Source organism: Sinocyclocheilus anshuiensis, unplaced genomic scaffold (genome assembly GCF_001515605.1).
Source record: "Sinocyclocheilus anshuiensis isolate Anshui unplaced genomic scaffold, SAMN03320099.WGS_v1.1 scaffold185, whole genome shotgun sequence".
In the NCBI taxonomy this organism is placed as follows: domain Eukaryota; kingdom Metazoa; phylum Chordata; class Actinopteri; order Cypriniformes; family Cyprinidae; genus Sinocyclocheilus; species Sinocyclocheilus anshuiensis.
In genome coordinates this window covers 2,020,237-2,035,737 of record NW_015539887.1, presented here as the reverse complement: position 1 = coordinate 2,035,737, position 15,501 = coordinate 2,020,237, and the positions used below count along the sequence as shown (strand labels likewise).

General features: G+C 37.3%; 1 protein-coding gene across 2 annotated transcripts; it reads right to left on the bottom strand.

Moving 5' to 3' along the window:
• Positions 1-1,555: 1,555 nt before the first annotated feature.
• LOC107685558 (kinesin-like protein KIFC3) lies at positions 1,556-15,501 on the bottom strand. Of its 2 annotated transcripts, XM_016482182.1 has the most exons (19): positions 15,035-15,501; positions 14,565-14,661; positions 14,295-14,458; positions 12,803-13,055; positions 8,463-8,635; positions 8,084-8,149; positions 7,774-7,911; positions 6,800-6,997; positions 6,537-6,710; positions 6,217-6,364; positions 5,393-5,523; positions 5,164-5,275; positions 4,905-5,086; positions 3,853-3,957; positions 3,586-3,716; positions 2,836-2,956; positions 2,631-2,760; positions 2,272-2,501; positions 1,556-2,050 (listed from the first exon to the last, which is right to left on the bottom strand). In XM_016482182.1, the coding sequence occupies exons 1-19, from the start codon at positions 15,131-15,133 to the stop codon at positions 1,919-1,921; spliced, it is 2,784 nt and encodes a 927-aa protein (XP_016337668.1). In that variant the 5' UTR covers positions 15,134-15,501; the 3' UTR covers positions 1,556-1,918. The 2 variants fall into 2 exon arrangements, with proteins under 2 accessions (XP_016337668.1, XP_016337667.1); XM_016482181.1 differs by having other exon boundaries at positions 2,631-2,956.

The window sequence follows — 15,501 nt, the reverse complement described above, 5'->3', positions numbered from 1 at the left end:
AAATCAAGTACATTTTTGCTTAAAGAAGAGTTAAATCTGTCAGATAAAAAAAAAAATTCTAGAATTATTCTGCCACGATTTAAAAGATGCAAATTTTCGGAAACAAACTGATAGACCTACTGTACATTTTGTTAAAAGACAAGTCATATGGACAGCACAAGTCTTTGACAATAAAGTGCATTCCTCACCTCCCTCTGTAACACGGCTAAAACTAAAAGCAATAATGACATTTCACATTAAACGTAAACTTATCCTAAACATCCTAGGAAGATAATAATAATATATAATTTAAATATATTGATATGTTGTATGTTGGTATGTCTATTACGAATTAATAATGAATATATATATATATATATATATATTAATGTTTAAGAGTAACATTTTGTTCTGTGTGGTCACTCTCAATTGGGCCAAAACCAAAAAAGGAGATGCTCACCACTAAGAGGTGCTATTGCACACAATATGCTGTGAAGTATACAGGTACAGACACTGAATTTTGGGTTTTCATTATCTGTAAGCCATAATCATCAAAATTTCAAGAAATAAAGGCTTGAAATATTTCACTCTATGTGTAATGAATCTATATAATATATGGGTTTCACTTTCTGAAATGAGTGACAAAAAATATTGACCTTTTTCATGATATTCTAATTTTTGGAGATGTACCTGTAGATACATTCGTTCTCATCTTTAGCAAATGGTTTCCTTTCCAAATCCTGGCTTTATTTCCTCCTTCAGTGACAGAGTGGTGTTATCAAATAACTCAAGAATCAGCCAAATAATTTATCATCAAATAATTTCATGAATCACCGTTTCAGGGGCCTCGCTTATAAAAGGGAGCGCAGAAACCATCCTAAACGTGATCTTACGATCATCTCTCAAATATGCGTATGTGTGATTCATAGAATGAACGTACGCCTCTCTTTCAGATGTGAAATCTATGAATCGCAACTAATCTTGAACTTGCGCGCAACTGAATGGTTTCAGCTTTCTGCATTGTAAACGATTCCTAATTAATGTCATTAACAAAAGATCACCAGGCATTGTCCAAATCCTTTAATTTAGAAGAGCGAGCTGCAAGAACAGCTTACATTTCCAAAAACCTGCAGCACTCCGACAAGAAAAAGTACATACGTCTGCTCAGACCCTGACGTGACGATAAACACTTTTCCACGTCAAAGGCAGTTTTTACAAATATGAGCGTTGGCATGGATTTAAGTGTATGCGCACACACACTCTAAGATCAAATCTTTGCGAACGCACACTTTATAAATGAGGCCCTAGTGGTTGAAAATGAGACCTTACGGTTATTAGCTTGGATCTTGAAACGCTAAGACACCACCTCTGTCAGAGAAATAAAATCAGCAAGTGCTGATCTCGTGCAATTTGGCTGAACTCACATCCTCTGAACCTAATAAAAGACAGATTGGCTGGTTCAACACGCATAACAATCATAGAAGTCCATACCAACCATACACAAAAAATACATAATTTGGCCATTATTTCCTAGACTACATATTATACCAAACAATTTAAAGGTTTTTGAGTAAATATCAGTAGAAACTTTAAGCATTACACAATTACGATACTGTGGCCTCTTGTGTAGTGACTCCACAAAGTGTTTTTTTGCTAGATTTACTGAAATATCCTGACCAGTCTTCCCTGTGGAGAATATTCTGTGATACTTTGAATTTATGGTGACAGAGAGCTTGTCTAGATATTGGTGGTGTTAGTGAGACTTTGACATGCAGATCAGCTGGTGGAGAAAAGCCATTGCTAAGTAGCAGGAAGAAACTGGAACTTATGTGGCATCACAGATGTTACCAGAACTGTAGCCCTTGAGTAGGATTGGAAAAGTGCAAGGCTTGAGTTGATGCCATTTCTGGTGTTTACTTGTGAGGGTTGATGGTATGCATTAATTTTTGCTTTCGTTATGTCCCCCCGTCTCAATTTTTCTTGCAGCAGGGCCTAGCTCCACCTTACACACTCGCTGGGCGAATTTTAGCGAGCACAGGGTCTCTCCAACATTGCTCTCAAGAGAAGAAACCTAAAGAAAACAAATATTTTTTTACATGAGCTTTGTTGTTCATTGGCTTTATTTAAAAATTTACATTACAATATAGGAAGCGCTTTAACGCTGTGATCCAACCAACTCTGGGTTATTGCCTTTTTAAACCCCGGCCAATTTTTCACATTTGTCGTTTTGAAAGGGGCTTGGCACAGCTAAGCTAACAGGGTTAGCTAGTGAGTCTTGGTAAATCATTGTACCTGAACAACCATGGCGGTTTTGTTGCCTTTTCCCAGTGAGTCCTGCAGCAGGTAGGTGAGTCGTGAGTTCCTGAAGGGTATGTGAGTCTGGTGGGCCTTCAAGGCCTGGATCACATCTCCTAGAGCCAGCAGTGAGCGGTTGATATTCTGGGCTTCCTTCAGTCTCTCCCCCTCTGCCCCAGACTTCCACACCCTCTCAGAACCAGCCAAATCCACGAGATTCAGCTTGCCTGTAAAGGAGAGGTCACAGATTATGGCCATTCAAGGATAGCGATAGCTTTTAGAGGGGGAACTCATGACTTTGAGAATTCTCGCACAACTCAAGCAATCTAAATTGTTCCAGAATCGTTGGGACTGACCTGTGGTTTTGGCTCCACTGGCGAGGTCTGTGCCCAGCACAGTCACAGTGAGCAAGGCATGAGATCGAGAGCTATGCTGGTTCATCTGTGTTCCAAATGTAATCCTGTTCTTTCGAGCTATGGCCAAAATCTGCAAAAAGTAACAACAGATCATTGGAGAGAGTGGTCTTTGTATAGTCAGCATTATCTTGACATATGAACTCACTTTCTTGATATGCTGGAAGCTTTTGACCTCCATGACCCTGAGTCCTGGCACATGAAGCTGACCCGTCCCATCAGGGTTGATCTTGATGTCAAGTTTCTCTCCATCCTTACTGAGCAGATCTCTGACGTTAACAATAAAGAAATGTTAATGATTTAATTGTAATACAGGGTTAGTGCACCCAAAAATGAAACTAGAAATTTCTGTTCCTCCATTGAAAGTCCATTAAACCAAAAGTTTGACACATCAAAAAGTACATAAAGAGACTGTAAAAGAAAGCTCCAGGGTTTTTCCAATGAGGTTTTTTCTTGCATGTCAAGCAAGTACAGTTGAGCTTTCACTTACCATATTTGATGTGCTCTATGTATGTGTTGATCAATGTTTAAATGGGAATAAATGACTTGAATTAAACCACTCGAGTCATATTTAAGAATCAATGTTTTGGAATAGACTTTCAAAGGAAGGACAGAAATCTCTTGCGTGCCATAAAATATCTTTATTGGAGTTATAAAGTTGAAAGGAAATCTTATGAGTTTGGAACAACATGAATGTGAGAAGTTAACGATAGAATTTTAATTTTCGGGTGAACTAATCCTTAATATTCCTAATAAACATCAATTGAACGTCAGGTTATTTAATGATCTAAAAGCTCACTTTACTTAGATGCTTCTAACATTATTGGCAACAATTTATTTTGCATTCAAGTGGCAACCACCATAGATTTTGGCATGATAAAGGGGTAAAATGCAATACCTCAGGACCTCGTTGTAAATTTCCACTGAGCTGACACTGACGGTGTATGTCCACATGTCTTTTCTTTCCTCAATCTCATTGAACAGGTGTTTCAGGGCTCGCTGGTTGATGCCGGGGTTCTCAACGGTTCCCTGAGCAGACACGGATGGTTAATGAGACCTGACAGTCTTATTGAATAATTAATGGAAACAGATCATCTGGGTCAAAAGTATGAAATTGGAACCGTTTGTTATGACCGGTATATCATTACAGATCCCTATATGTTACCTCCATAGAATAGGTCTTGCCAGATCCTGTCTGGCCATAAGCAAAGATGCAAACGTGATATCCATCTATACAGGATGTGATGAGTGGCTCAATTTCCTGGAACACCTGAGATAAAGACCAAGAATAGAGAATGGGAATGTGTCGTCACAGCGGCAATGCATTCTGGGAATTTAGGTCACGGGAGCTACAGCGGAGACTGGATAATATAGTGAATGTAGACGTTTGATGATTTAATGTTTATATTACTCTACTTAAGATCGCGTTGGAGTGGTTAAGGCTCACTTTACATTATTTGCCATAGCCCTTTGCACGGCCGGTGTGAAAAACGTGCTTTTTTCAGCGTTAGAAAGCTGAAAGAGCAGAGCCATAGCCATAGCCCTTAATTTATTATATACAGTGCATTAAACTGTAAGCCCTCACACTACAAATAGAAGAAAATCATATATGACAATACACATCGTTTCAAAGCAGCTTACAGTAAGCTCTGTTACCTCTATAATGGCTTAATTCTTTACACTGAGCAGTTTTATTGGGCAATATGACGATATATAACCATGATAAATGATCCACTGTTTGAGATCTAGCTATGTATTCTCCACTCTAAAAATAGCCATGGTTCTGCTGCTCTGACCAGTGTTTTAGCAGCTAGCCTATATCAGCACCACTGTAGTGAAGGAGACTGAATAATGAATATTTGCAGCCTCTCAGACAAACCACAGAGCGATTTCTTTTTTTAAAGAGATTTACATATTAGTCCGTTTTATTCTAAGAGTATGTAAGATGGTTTTCAAAAAAAAATATTAATAGTAAACAGTCGGCTTTTTCTGTGGTGATTTGCGTGTGTTTACACGGTGTGCTCCAGAGCGTGACCTAAAACATGGCGGAATCCAACGCGGCGTGACATAGATTACCATTCTCTATAGTCACAAATACATATCAAAAAGAGTTCTTGTAGATAGCTATAGCTTTAGATAGTATAGAATCTCAATATTGGCCATGAAAATGACCAATTTAGTGATAGTGAGGTTGAAAATGACTTTTACCCTTCTTACCTCTTCTTGAGTGGCCTGAGGGTGGAAGACTTTATCCAGCTCAAAGTTTTTAGCCTTTCCTTTGCTTAAAACTGTGAGTGCAGATTCATTATTGGGGTCTGTTGTCACAACTACTGCTTGGCCTTCTTCATGTTGATCTTCCTTCAGTACTGGCTTTACACGGCACAGCACACGGATATTACCTGGTGAAAAAAAAAACTTGTTTTAGATTTTGCATTTTAGACAAAAATATGGTGAAAGAATGGTGAATACTGCCTACCTTTAAGCTCAACCAGCTGCTCGTGGTACTTCCTGCGGAGAGCTACCTCCTTTCTGTATTTTTCCAAAAGGTCTTTGTTGGCCTCTGACATCTCATTTATAGCTGCCATAATCTGTTGTAATATTAAAAAATGATTCATAATTGAAAAGCAACAAATAAAATGTGACTATATCAACTCTTAGATCTTAGAAGTTCTACATTTAGTACAAGTTTGTGCAGTTTGCAGTACCTGTTTCTTGGCTTCTTTGATAGCTGTTCCATAGAAGTCAGAAAAGTTGCGGACCTGGCTGCGAAGGCTGGCATAATCAGTCTTCATGGTGCGTAATGTGGGAGGCAGAGCACTCAGACACTTCTGGAGGGCTGGAGATTCCACACATAAACATAAACTAAGCTGAATACATTGCTGCATTTAAGATGCATATTTAACAATGTCAACGACAGGGGCGCTCATGAGCACACTCCGAAGAAATTCACACGCCATTCCAGAAATCACCAAAACCATTTTAGAGGAATAGTTCACCCACAAAATTTGCTGAAAGTGGTCTAACCCTCAGGCCATCCAAGATAGAGATGAGTTTGTTTCCAAATCAGAACAGATTTGGATAAATTGAGCATTACATCGCTTGCTCCCTAATGGATCCTCTGCAGTGAATGGGTGCCGTCAAAATGAGAGTTCAAACAGCTGATAAAAACATCACAATAATCCACAAATAATCAACATGACTCCAGTTCATCAGTTAATTTCTTGTGAAGTTAAAAACTGTGTTTACAAAAAACAAAACATTATTTTAATGCTAAACTGTCGCTTCTGGTGAAATTATTAATCCATAATTAATAATAGCACACACATTCACTGCAGAGGATCCATTAGTGAGCAAATGATGTAATGCTAATTTTCTCCAAATGTTTGGATGCAGAAAAAACAAACTCATCTAAATCTAGGATGGCCTGAGACTGAGTAAATTTTCAACATATTTTTATTTTTGTATTGCCTGTTCCTTTAAGAAACAGGCATGAACTATAAGATTTGTACTATATATACAGTAAACTCACTTGTGAACTGATCCTGCAGGCTCTGGAGATGCTCCTGAGAGCAGTTAGCTGCCGCTTTTACAGCCGCTTCTTTCTTTTCCTCAAGATGTCCAATCTCCTTCAGCAGCTCCTCCCTTAATGTCCCAATCTCCCTCTCATATGCAGCAATCTGTGGAGCCACTACTTTTTAGAAGAGTGGAGGTTTTCTACAGTGTTCTGACATGCACTGTATAATTCATGAGTTTTGTATTTGAGATACCAGCAACAGAGGTTGTTGAGTTCTTCAGCTGCAGTTATACTGTATGTACAATCATAAACACAAATGGATAAAGCTGAAAAACCTTGTGTTGCAAATTGCAGCTGACTTCATCTGAATGCCTGATGTTCTCCTCCAACTGTCGGCATCGTTCTCTCTGATTGCTTAGCTTCTCAGAAAGCTGTTCATTCTGTTGTCTGGCTTCAGATAGTTGGCGTAGAGTTGAAGGTGACTCTACCTCCACAGTTTGGGTAACATACTATGGGAATAAAATATCATTTTTATCTAGTTTGTTGGGTGTTTTTTTTTTTTAGATTTTTAAGTTCATATTCTTGCATTTGTTCTTACTTTAACCACAGGCTCCTTGTTGCGTTCTTTGTCCAATTCGAGCCGCAGCTCTCTCACGCTCTCCTCTCGTCTCCTGAGCTCTTCTGCTTTTCTCCAGTCGCTTTGCTCCCTCTGGTGCTCCAGACGTGACAGCTGCTCTGCCCGCTGCTGCAGTGAACTCTCCAGCTGCAGAACACGACTGCGCAGGTTCTCGTTTTCCTACAGGGTAAGACAGTACACTAATAATTTCATACAATTTCCACATTTATGTGTGCAGAGGTTTAGAATGAGTGAGTGTGTGCACCTTGTAATTTGTATGAAACCGTATGATCACAGGCTGCATTTTGTATTTTATTTAAAATAGAAAAAAATAATTTAAAAAGTGTACTTTTGTAGAGCCACTTTGTTATTCCATTCATTACACTGTAAAAAAGCAACTACATATTTTCTAGTTTACAGGACTTTTTGTCACAAAAAATTACTTGAAACTACATAAAAGCCATATTAAGACATAATTCAACAGAATTAATAACAGAACTCTTATAGGATTATTGTTTTGCTGCTTGCTGACTTTTTTTTAAACATTTGTTGTTTTGTCATTATTGCTGCTGTTTTTTTCTATTTGTTGATTGTCACATATATGCAGATAGATAGATAAAAACAGACAAACAGATAGATAGATAGATAGATAGATAGATAGAGAGATAGACAGACAGATAGATGGAATGGCAGACAGACAGACAGATAGATAGATAGATAGATAGAACACTAAACAGATAGATAGATAGATAGATAGATAGATAGATAGAACGGCAGACAGACAGACAGACCGACAGACAAATAGATAGATAGATAGATAGATAGATAGATAGATAGATAGGTAGATAAATAGATAGATAGATAGATAGATAGATAGATAGATAGATGATAAAGACAGACAGATAGATAGATAGATAGATTTACATTATACCCAATGCATTTAAAGCCAGTCTTACCTTGATGAGCACGGAGCTGGACTGGGATGGGATGACTGACAGCTGCTGCAGAAGACCCTGTGTCACTGTGAGGCTGTGTTTCAAACTATCATTCTCTGCTGATAAGCAAAGCACTCGTTTTTCTGAGTCTGTTACTCCCTGGTGAAAAAAAAAACACACCAAAAAAGTTACAGCTGGCCTGGAAAAAGTATCTGAGGAAACAACCCAGATAAACTGTTGGTCATGAAACATTTTGAGACTGTCTGGCCTGGTTTTTAATGTGCTCAGTTTCAAATGCAGAGCACTGGAACAGATTCTTCCAAAAGCTTACCGATGCAACTCTGAGTTTGGACAGCTCCTCTTCTCTTTCTTCAATACAGCTCTTCAGCTCCTCAATCTACAGGGAGAAAATCAATGCTGTCAGTTTAGCAAGTCTGGAATGAAAAATGGGTGAAGGGGGTGAAACTGAATTAACAGATAAATGGATAAAATGTACAGTCAACAGAGTTTAATACCTGATTTTGTAAATTTAATTTACTTTAACAATCATTGGTGCGGTAGACAGAGAGGAATATGTAGAGACGTGCTATTAAAAACACTGATTGTCAATGGATGGCTGATTGCATGAATAAATTTGGTGGGTTGAATGAGAGGATGAATGAATAGAATCTGTGACTGAATGAATAGAGGGGAAGTATAATGCTGAGCACCTGCTGTTGGAAAGCCTGTACGTTAGTATGGCGATCTCGTTCTCTCTGCTCAAGCTTGGAATGAAGCAATCGCAGCTCTCCTCTCAGCTGACTCTTCTCTACTTGCAGCCCGCAAAGAGACTGAACCAACTTATGCAGCCCAACCGGAGACGCTGCAGGAAGCATGCAGTCACCTACACACACACACACACATCATAGATGTTTAGAGTGGAATTTCATAAGTACACTGAAAAAATGTAAAACAATTTTCACTCCGAAATTGTTAGTAAATTTCACAAAACATGACAAAGAATCAGCAAATAACACTAAAATTTTGAAGTAGACTAAAATCGTATTTTCTTGTGAAATGTACTCCAATAATCTTAGCTTTTTTTTAAAACTGAAAAAAATCATTCTTTATAGTGTAAATCATTCATCTGACTTCAAAAGCAGTTCAAAAGAATGCTAAAAACAAACAAAAAAAAGGCTTTATAAGTCACTAAATTAAAATGAGTGATTATTTGTTTCATTTACAAATAAAAAAGTTACGAAATTACAGTATTACCATATCCTGCCCTAAAATTTATAAAATTGTCCTCATTTGTAAGTCGCTTTGGATAAAAGCGTCTGCTAAATGACTAAATGTAAATGTAAAATGTAAGTGCATAAATACTGTGTTACTCAATAATCAATGAGATATCAATAAACCAATTGGCAGAATTAAAGATAAAAAAAAGAATTTCACAATGACAAAAATAGATAAAAGAAATGAACAATGACAAGTATAGTTACAATCTAAATAATTTTGAAATTAATAATAGATATTAAATTTAATGGTATTTGATATTAAATAAAACAAAGATAAATAAGAAATTAATCAAAACCTCGAAAGAAAGTAATCATAACTTAACATAATTTAATTCATATTGACTTTTAATCAATCAAGTGATTAAATCATTAAAACACGAATAAAAAAAGAAAAAAACAATAGATAAATTAAAAATGCAATTATTAAGCACTTCATAATTGCATAGATAAATATTTTGTCTTTACCACCTAAAGTAAACATTGTTTTTTCTAGTTATTCTAATGTTTTTGATACATTTTTTAATTAATCTTTTTAAGACTTTTATCTTTTTATTTACATGAACAACGACTGCTTAACTGATATATTGATTTCTCAGTGGATAGATTTTCCAAATGTTATTGGCTCAAACAGGCCTCCACACCCAAAAGGGCTTAAAGACAAGAACAAATATCCACGTTTTATTTTTTTATAAATGTGTTTTATGTAGATCACCCAGGTTCCTTTTTTATAACAACATCACAAAGACAATTGTTTCTCCTGGATACCGACTGCATTAAATGGAGAACATCTGAAAAACTGCCCAGTAATATCACGTTTCTCCTCCAGAGTTGTGCAAGCTGTTCTCAGGTTTGCCAAGATATCAAATCAAAGCCCAAGAATTCAACTCATTTGACTAATCACATTCATTTTATTTAATTTCAAAATTTGTTCCAGTTGTTATTTTATATAAGAAATGTTAGAACTCCATTAAAGGGGTCATATGATGCGATTTCAAGTTTTCCTTTCTCTTTGGAGTGTTACAAGCTGTTCGTGAATAGATAAGATCCCTAAAGTTGCAAAGACTACAGTCTCAAACCCAAAGAGATATTCTTTATAAAAGTTAAGACTCGTCCACGCCCTCCTAAAACGCCTCGTTTAAACACGCCCCCACATGTCTACGTTACTGTGTGGGAAGATTTGCATAACGCCGCCCAAATGTTCACGCAAAGAAAGAAGGCGTAACTTTATTGTTGCTGCCACCGCCATGTTGTGAAGATGCTGTGTATTTCATTGCGAAAGCGGAAAAAAGAGGACACGACTAGAAATCAGTGGTTAAGTTGTATTTTAAGGGGCGTAACATTTCCGTCACACGCTTGAGCTATTCGGCCAATCACAACGCACTGGATAGCTTTGTAAAAATCGACGCGTTTCAGAAAGGCGGGGCATAGAGGAGAAACAGTAATGTACAGTATGTGGAAAATAATGTGTTTTTTGAAACTTAAACCGCATAAACACATTTCATTACACCAAATACACAAAATAATGTTCTTTTTAGCAACATCATATGACCCCTTTAAGCAAAACTCCATTAAGAAATGACTCGAGACAACCTCAACAACCCGAGTTTTGAACTCAAAGTCCAGTGCAACGTGCCTGGCGGCCTAACTGCTCTGCAACATTTTATTTAGATTCCTGCTATTAATTATTGATATGCCGAGTTAGAGATTCTGTCTCTTTCTGAGCTGTATACTAATGTCTTTCAAAGATCTTTTTTTTTTCTTTGTGTGAAGAACATTTTAAAAATCTAAAGAACCGTTTCCACTATAAAGAACCTTTTGTGAAATGGAGAGGTTCCATGTATGTTTAAGGGATAGTTCACCCCAAAAAATGAAAATTCTGTCATGATTTACTTATTATTTACTCAACAGTTTCTTCTGTTGAACACAAAATAAGATATTTTGAAGAATGTTGGTAACCAAAAACAGTTGATGTTAGCCATTGACTTCCATGGTATTTTTTCCATATTGTGGAAGTCAATGGCTACCGTCAACTGTCTGGTTACCAACATTCTTCAAAATATCTTCTTTGTGCTCAACAGAAGCAAGAAACTCATAAAGGTGTGGAACAACTTGAGGGTGAGAAACTGGTGACAGAATTTTCATTTGTAGGTGAACTTTCCCTTTAAAGGTTCTTCATGGAACCACTGATTCCAATAAAGAACCTTCATTTTTAAAAGTGTACTACCTTCATTGTTTAAAGGTGAATTTCCTTTCCACTGTACACCAGATTTATATATATATAGTACCTAGCAGTGGTGCACGTGAAGTTCAGCGCTGCTAGTGTTTGTAAGTGCATTTGCATTTGTAAGAGAAGCAGCTCTCACAATGTTTTATTCATCTCTGTGAGCCTCAGAGAAACAAGCCAAGTGACTGTAGACATGTGCCAGCCTAGCAGATGGGTATTTTTACTACATGGCTAATAAAAAATATTGAGGTCTCAGGAGCAACAAACACATGCATTTCCATATGACATTTAGCCATCTGATTAACATGAATCATATCTGTATTTCAGGTGGCTAATGGATAAATTTAAATGTCTGCAGACATGTGGGTATCATGAACAAAATTGGCAAAGTTTGTCTGGTTTTTAGCATAACCCAGTTAGCCCTGCTGTAAGATAACAATACACCTTCTCCTTTGATCGAAATACAGTTTTTGCAAACAACATATAAACTAATTTGTCATATATTTCATTATATAATACTAGACACTTAAACAGTGCATGATTTTTTTTTTAGAGGGATCTTAAAACCATGAAATGGACTTATATTTTCTCTGTCAGCTTCCTCTCAAGTCACAGCTGAGGATAATTGCTAGTGAAGGGCTTGTCATGATGTAATTATGCAAAAATCTGAGGAAAAATTAGTACGAAGATTTGATCAAAACATTGACAGCCAATCAGAATTACCACCTGACTTTAAAGCATTTAATGTAGCAGACAGCATAGCTGCAGCACTAATGAACATTGTTATTGTGTGTTGGTGTGGGCGCTATAGTCATCTTTATAATTATCGTTCTTGGTGTAAATGGGTCTTTAGCCACCAATTCACCAAAACATAAAATGGTTGTGAATGTCCATGAGTTTGTTGGCTGATTTTGCCAGTATCTTGAACCCCCTTTAAAACACCTCTGGGCTTAATATAGCTTAGTAAATCCTGATGGCATTAAGGATCATGTGCATCCACTGAACTACAAAGACAAGTACATCTGACATTGAAACCCACGCAATGTTTAATAGTGAGTCTGGCTGATAGGAAACCTGTTGTAACAGCTGACAGAGGAACATCTGGTGACGTCTGAGGACAAACAGACCACCAGAGAGTTCAGATGCCCTCTGTAGCTCTGAGGTCACTGCTAGATGCAGTTTCTAAAACCGTCAGTCTGCTATTTTTGGCATTTTTTTCTTTATTGATCTCATTTAATTAAAGTACAATTTTTAGCAGTCCACATGATGTGAACGTGTCCTCATCTTGTTCGACTGACGTTGAACTATAAGAATCCTGAAAAATTCATGAATCCGGTCCAAAGTTTTTGTGGAAATCAACAGAATCTTTGTCAAAGAATATAATAATGAACTAGAAATCTGATAGCTTCAGACAGACCAAACAACAGGGCTAGTAACAGATTTAGCATCCCCCAACAAATCAATATTGAGGTAATATCAAGTGGCATCTAATATGAAACTCATTGTTATTAACACATTCTGTTATTTCTTTAGGTTCAAAAGGTCTCACCCTCATTTTCAGATGATGGGCTCTGCTGCTGAGCAATCACTTCCTCCAGGCTGTTAATCACACTGTTCTTGTCTTTGAGGCGCTGGCGGTAGGAAGCACGCAGGGCCTTCATTTTCCGCCGGTGCTGAACGCGGTGTCTGCGCAGCTGCAGACGGTACTGATCCGCCTGCTGCTGCAGCTGTTGCAGGTGGGAATATTGCTCCAGGAAACTCAGGAGGTGTGACATTACAGACAGCAATGGAGACTCTGTCACCTGGAAAATACACATTCAGTATTTTACTGAATAATTTAATAAAAACTGCTTTAACTAGATTTCTACATTCTTTCAGAAAATGTGACCAGTGCTTACAAAACAGTTGCTAATGTGTGCTAAACAATTGCTAATGCGTTCTGTGAGGTTTTTAGTATGTTGCAATGTGGTTGCCAAGGTGTTATGAGAGGTTGCTAGGGTTTTGGGTGGTTACTTGATGGCAGGGTTATTCAATCAAAACTAAAACCATAAAAACAACATTTTCTTATAAAATGAACTGTAACGGACATTATAGAGGAACTCTTCAGATTGTTTCTCATTTTCATTTAGTTTAACTTTATTTACTAAAACTAAAACTGAAATAAAAATGAATAAAAGCCATGTAGCCATTTAAAAAAATCTTAATAAAAACACAACAAAATGACTAAAACCTTAACTAATTTAAAATGTAAAGAGAAAATATATTTCAAATTTACATTTTTCTAAGTATTAAAGGGTTAGGTCACCCAAAAATGAAAATTCTGTCATTATTTACTCACCCTCATGTCGTTCTAAACCCGTAAGACCTCCGTTCGTCTTCGGAACACAAATTAAGATATTTTTGATGGAATCTGAGAGCTGTCTGACCCTGCATAGACAGCAATGTAATTACCACTATCAAGGTCCAGAAACGAAGCAAGGAGATCGGTAAAATAATCCATGTGACATCAGGGGTTCAACCGTAATTTTATGAAGCTACGAGAATACTTTTTATATGAGGGTGAGTAATTAATGACAGAATTTTCATTTTTGGGTGAACTAACCCTTTAAATATTAATTCTTGGTGGTTACTTTCCCAAGAACACCAAATTAGGACACCATATTGAATTTTTCTGTAATGAAAATGAGGGACGTACAGTACAATCAATGTTCAGCCTCATTTTAATTCATGAAAAATGAAATATGGCATCTACCCTGACTAAGGTCTAATGAGGTCCTTGACTTGGGTCCATCCTTCAATGCAAGTCTTTTCTGTCATTTTATCAAATTTACTTATTTTGAAACACAATAGCACACCTCTTCAAGCCACAAAATGTGAGGTATTATTCATAATCACAGAACAAACTTTGCATTTTAAGATGTGTCAAAGTTAAATACATACAATTAGTGGCCTTTTCAAATCTTGCAAACCACCGCTTCACCAAACCACCACCACCACTATGAAACATGTGGCATATGTGAATGTAGTTTGAAGGTTTTCACCTTTTCATTTGGTTCTGCTGGAGAATTAGTGGCTCTTCTCCTTTCTGCCTCTTGCTTGAAAGACAGGAAAGCTGTTAATGGTGTTTTGGCAGGTAATCCATGACCTTCATCAAATTCATCATCTTCATCACTGAGGGACGTCCCATCGCTATCACTACTGCTGCCTGCAATTTAAAAGGCAATTGTGTTAGTATGCTGAGTGCATGGAGCAGCACTTCATTGTATTTAGAACATCATGTAGCGAAACAACATTTGTAGAAACATTCTTACTCGAATCACTCAGACTTGCACACCCTCTTTTGCCCAACCTGGGGGTGTGGCTACCCTTCCCCTTGCTCTCTGTTTCCATGGAAACATGGCCAGGCTCCTGTCAGTTACAGAGGAAGATGAATGTGATTATTGGAAGGTGTTAAAAGCCACCGCTGAGGACATACGATACGTGACTGTGCATGCGTGCATTATCGAATTATCACCTTGGTGAAATTGCCTCTAGTTTCTATATTGCCTATAATATTATATTTTATATTGACTATATAATATTTTATAAAAATCCTTTTATTTTATATTTCAATTTATTTTATAAACATTTTATTATTTTTTCTACTTAAATAAATATAATTTTAAAAAATCAAATCATTCCATTTTTCTACCAAGACTTGTTTGCACATATTTTATGCAGACAATAGAGAATGCATATATTAGCATGTCTATCGGCGTCTGTCCGCTGTGGTCACACATACCTCCGGGGATTCTCCGCACGCCCCCTCGAGTGCTGCCTCCTCCTCCTTTTTGAAAACGGTGTAGAAGATGTACACCAGCAGAGAATAGAAGGCATACATGTTTCCTGAGGTGTGGATGTTACAATGACAGCGGCTGGAAATAAATGCTTTGGCTTCACAGCATCCCTCTGCTCTTCTCACACTGCAATGCAATCAGACAAGTGTTACTAAACCGCTGCACCAGAAGCAAATCCACCACAACAAATCCAGTCTGGATGACATTCCCATTGTCGTCAAGCTCCAGAGAATGATGCTATTCCCAATGTTTCGCAGAGTCTTACTATCTGCTTGAGGTTGATACTAAACAACTGCAATCACTGCATTCTCATTCTTCAGCTTTGAAGCTCTACATGATGATTCTGTGCCTGTTCTCCGGGATTTGGATGGCAACACCAGCTCTTGACTCCGCACATCTGTCCAACCTACTA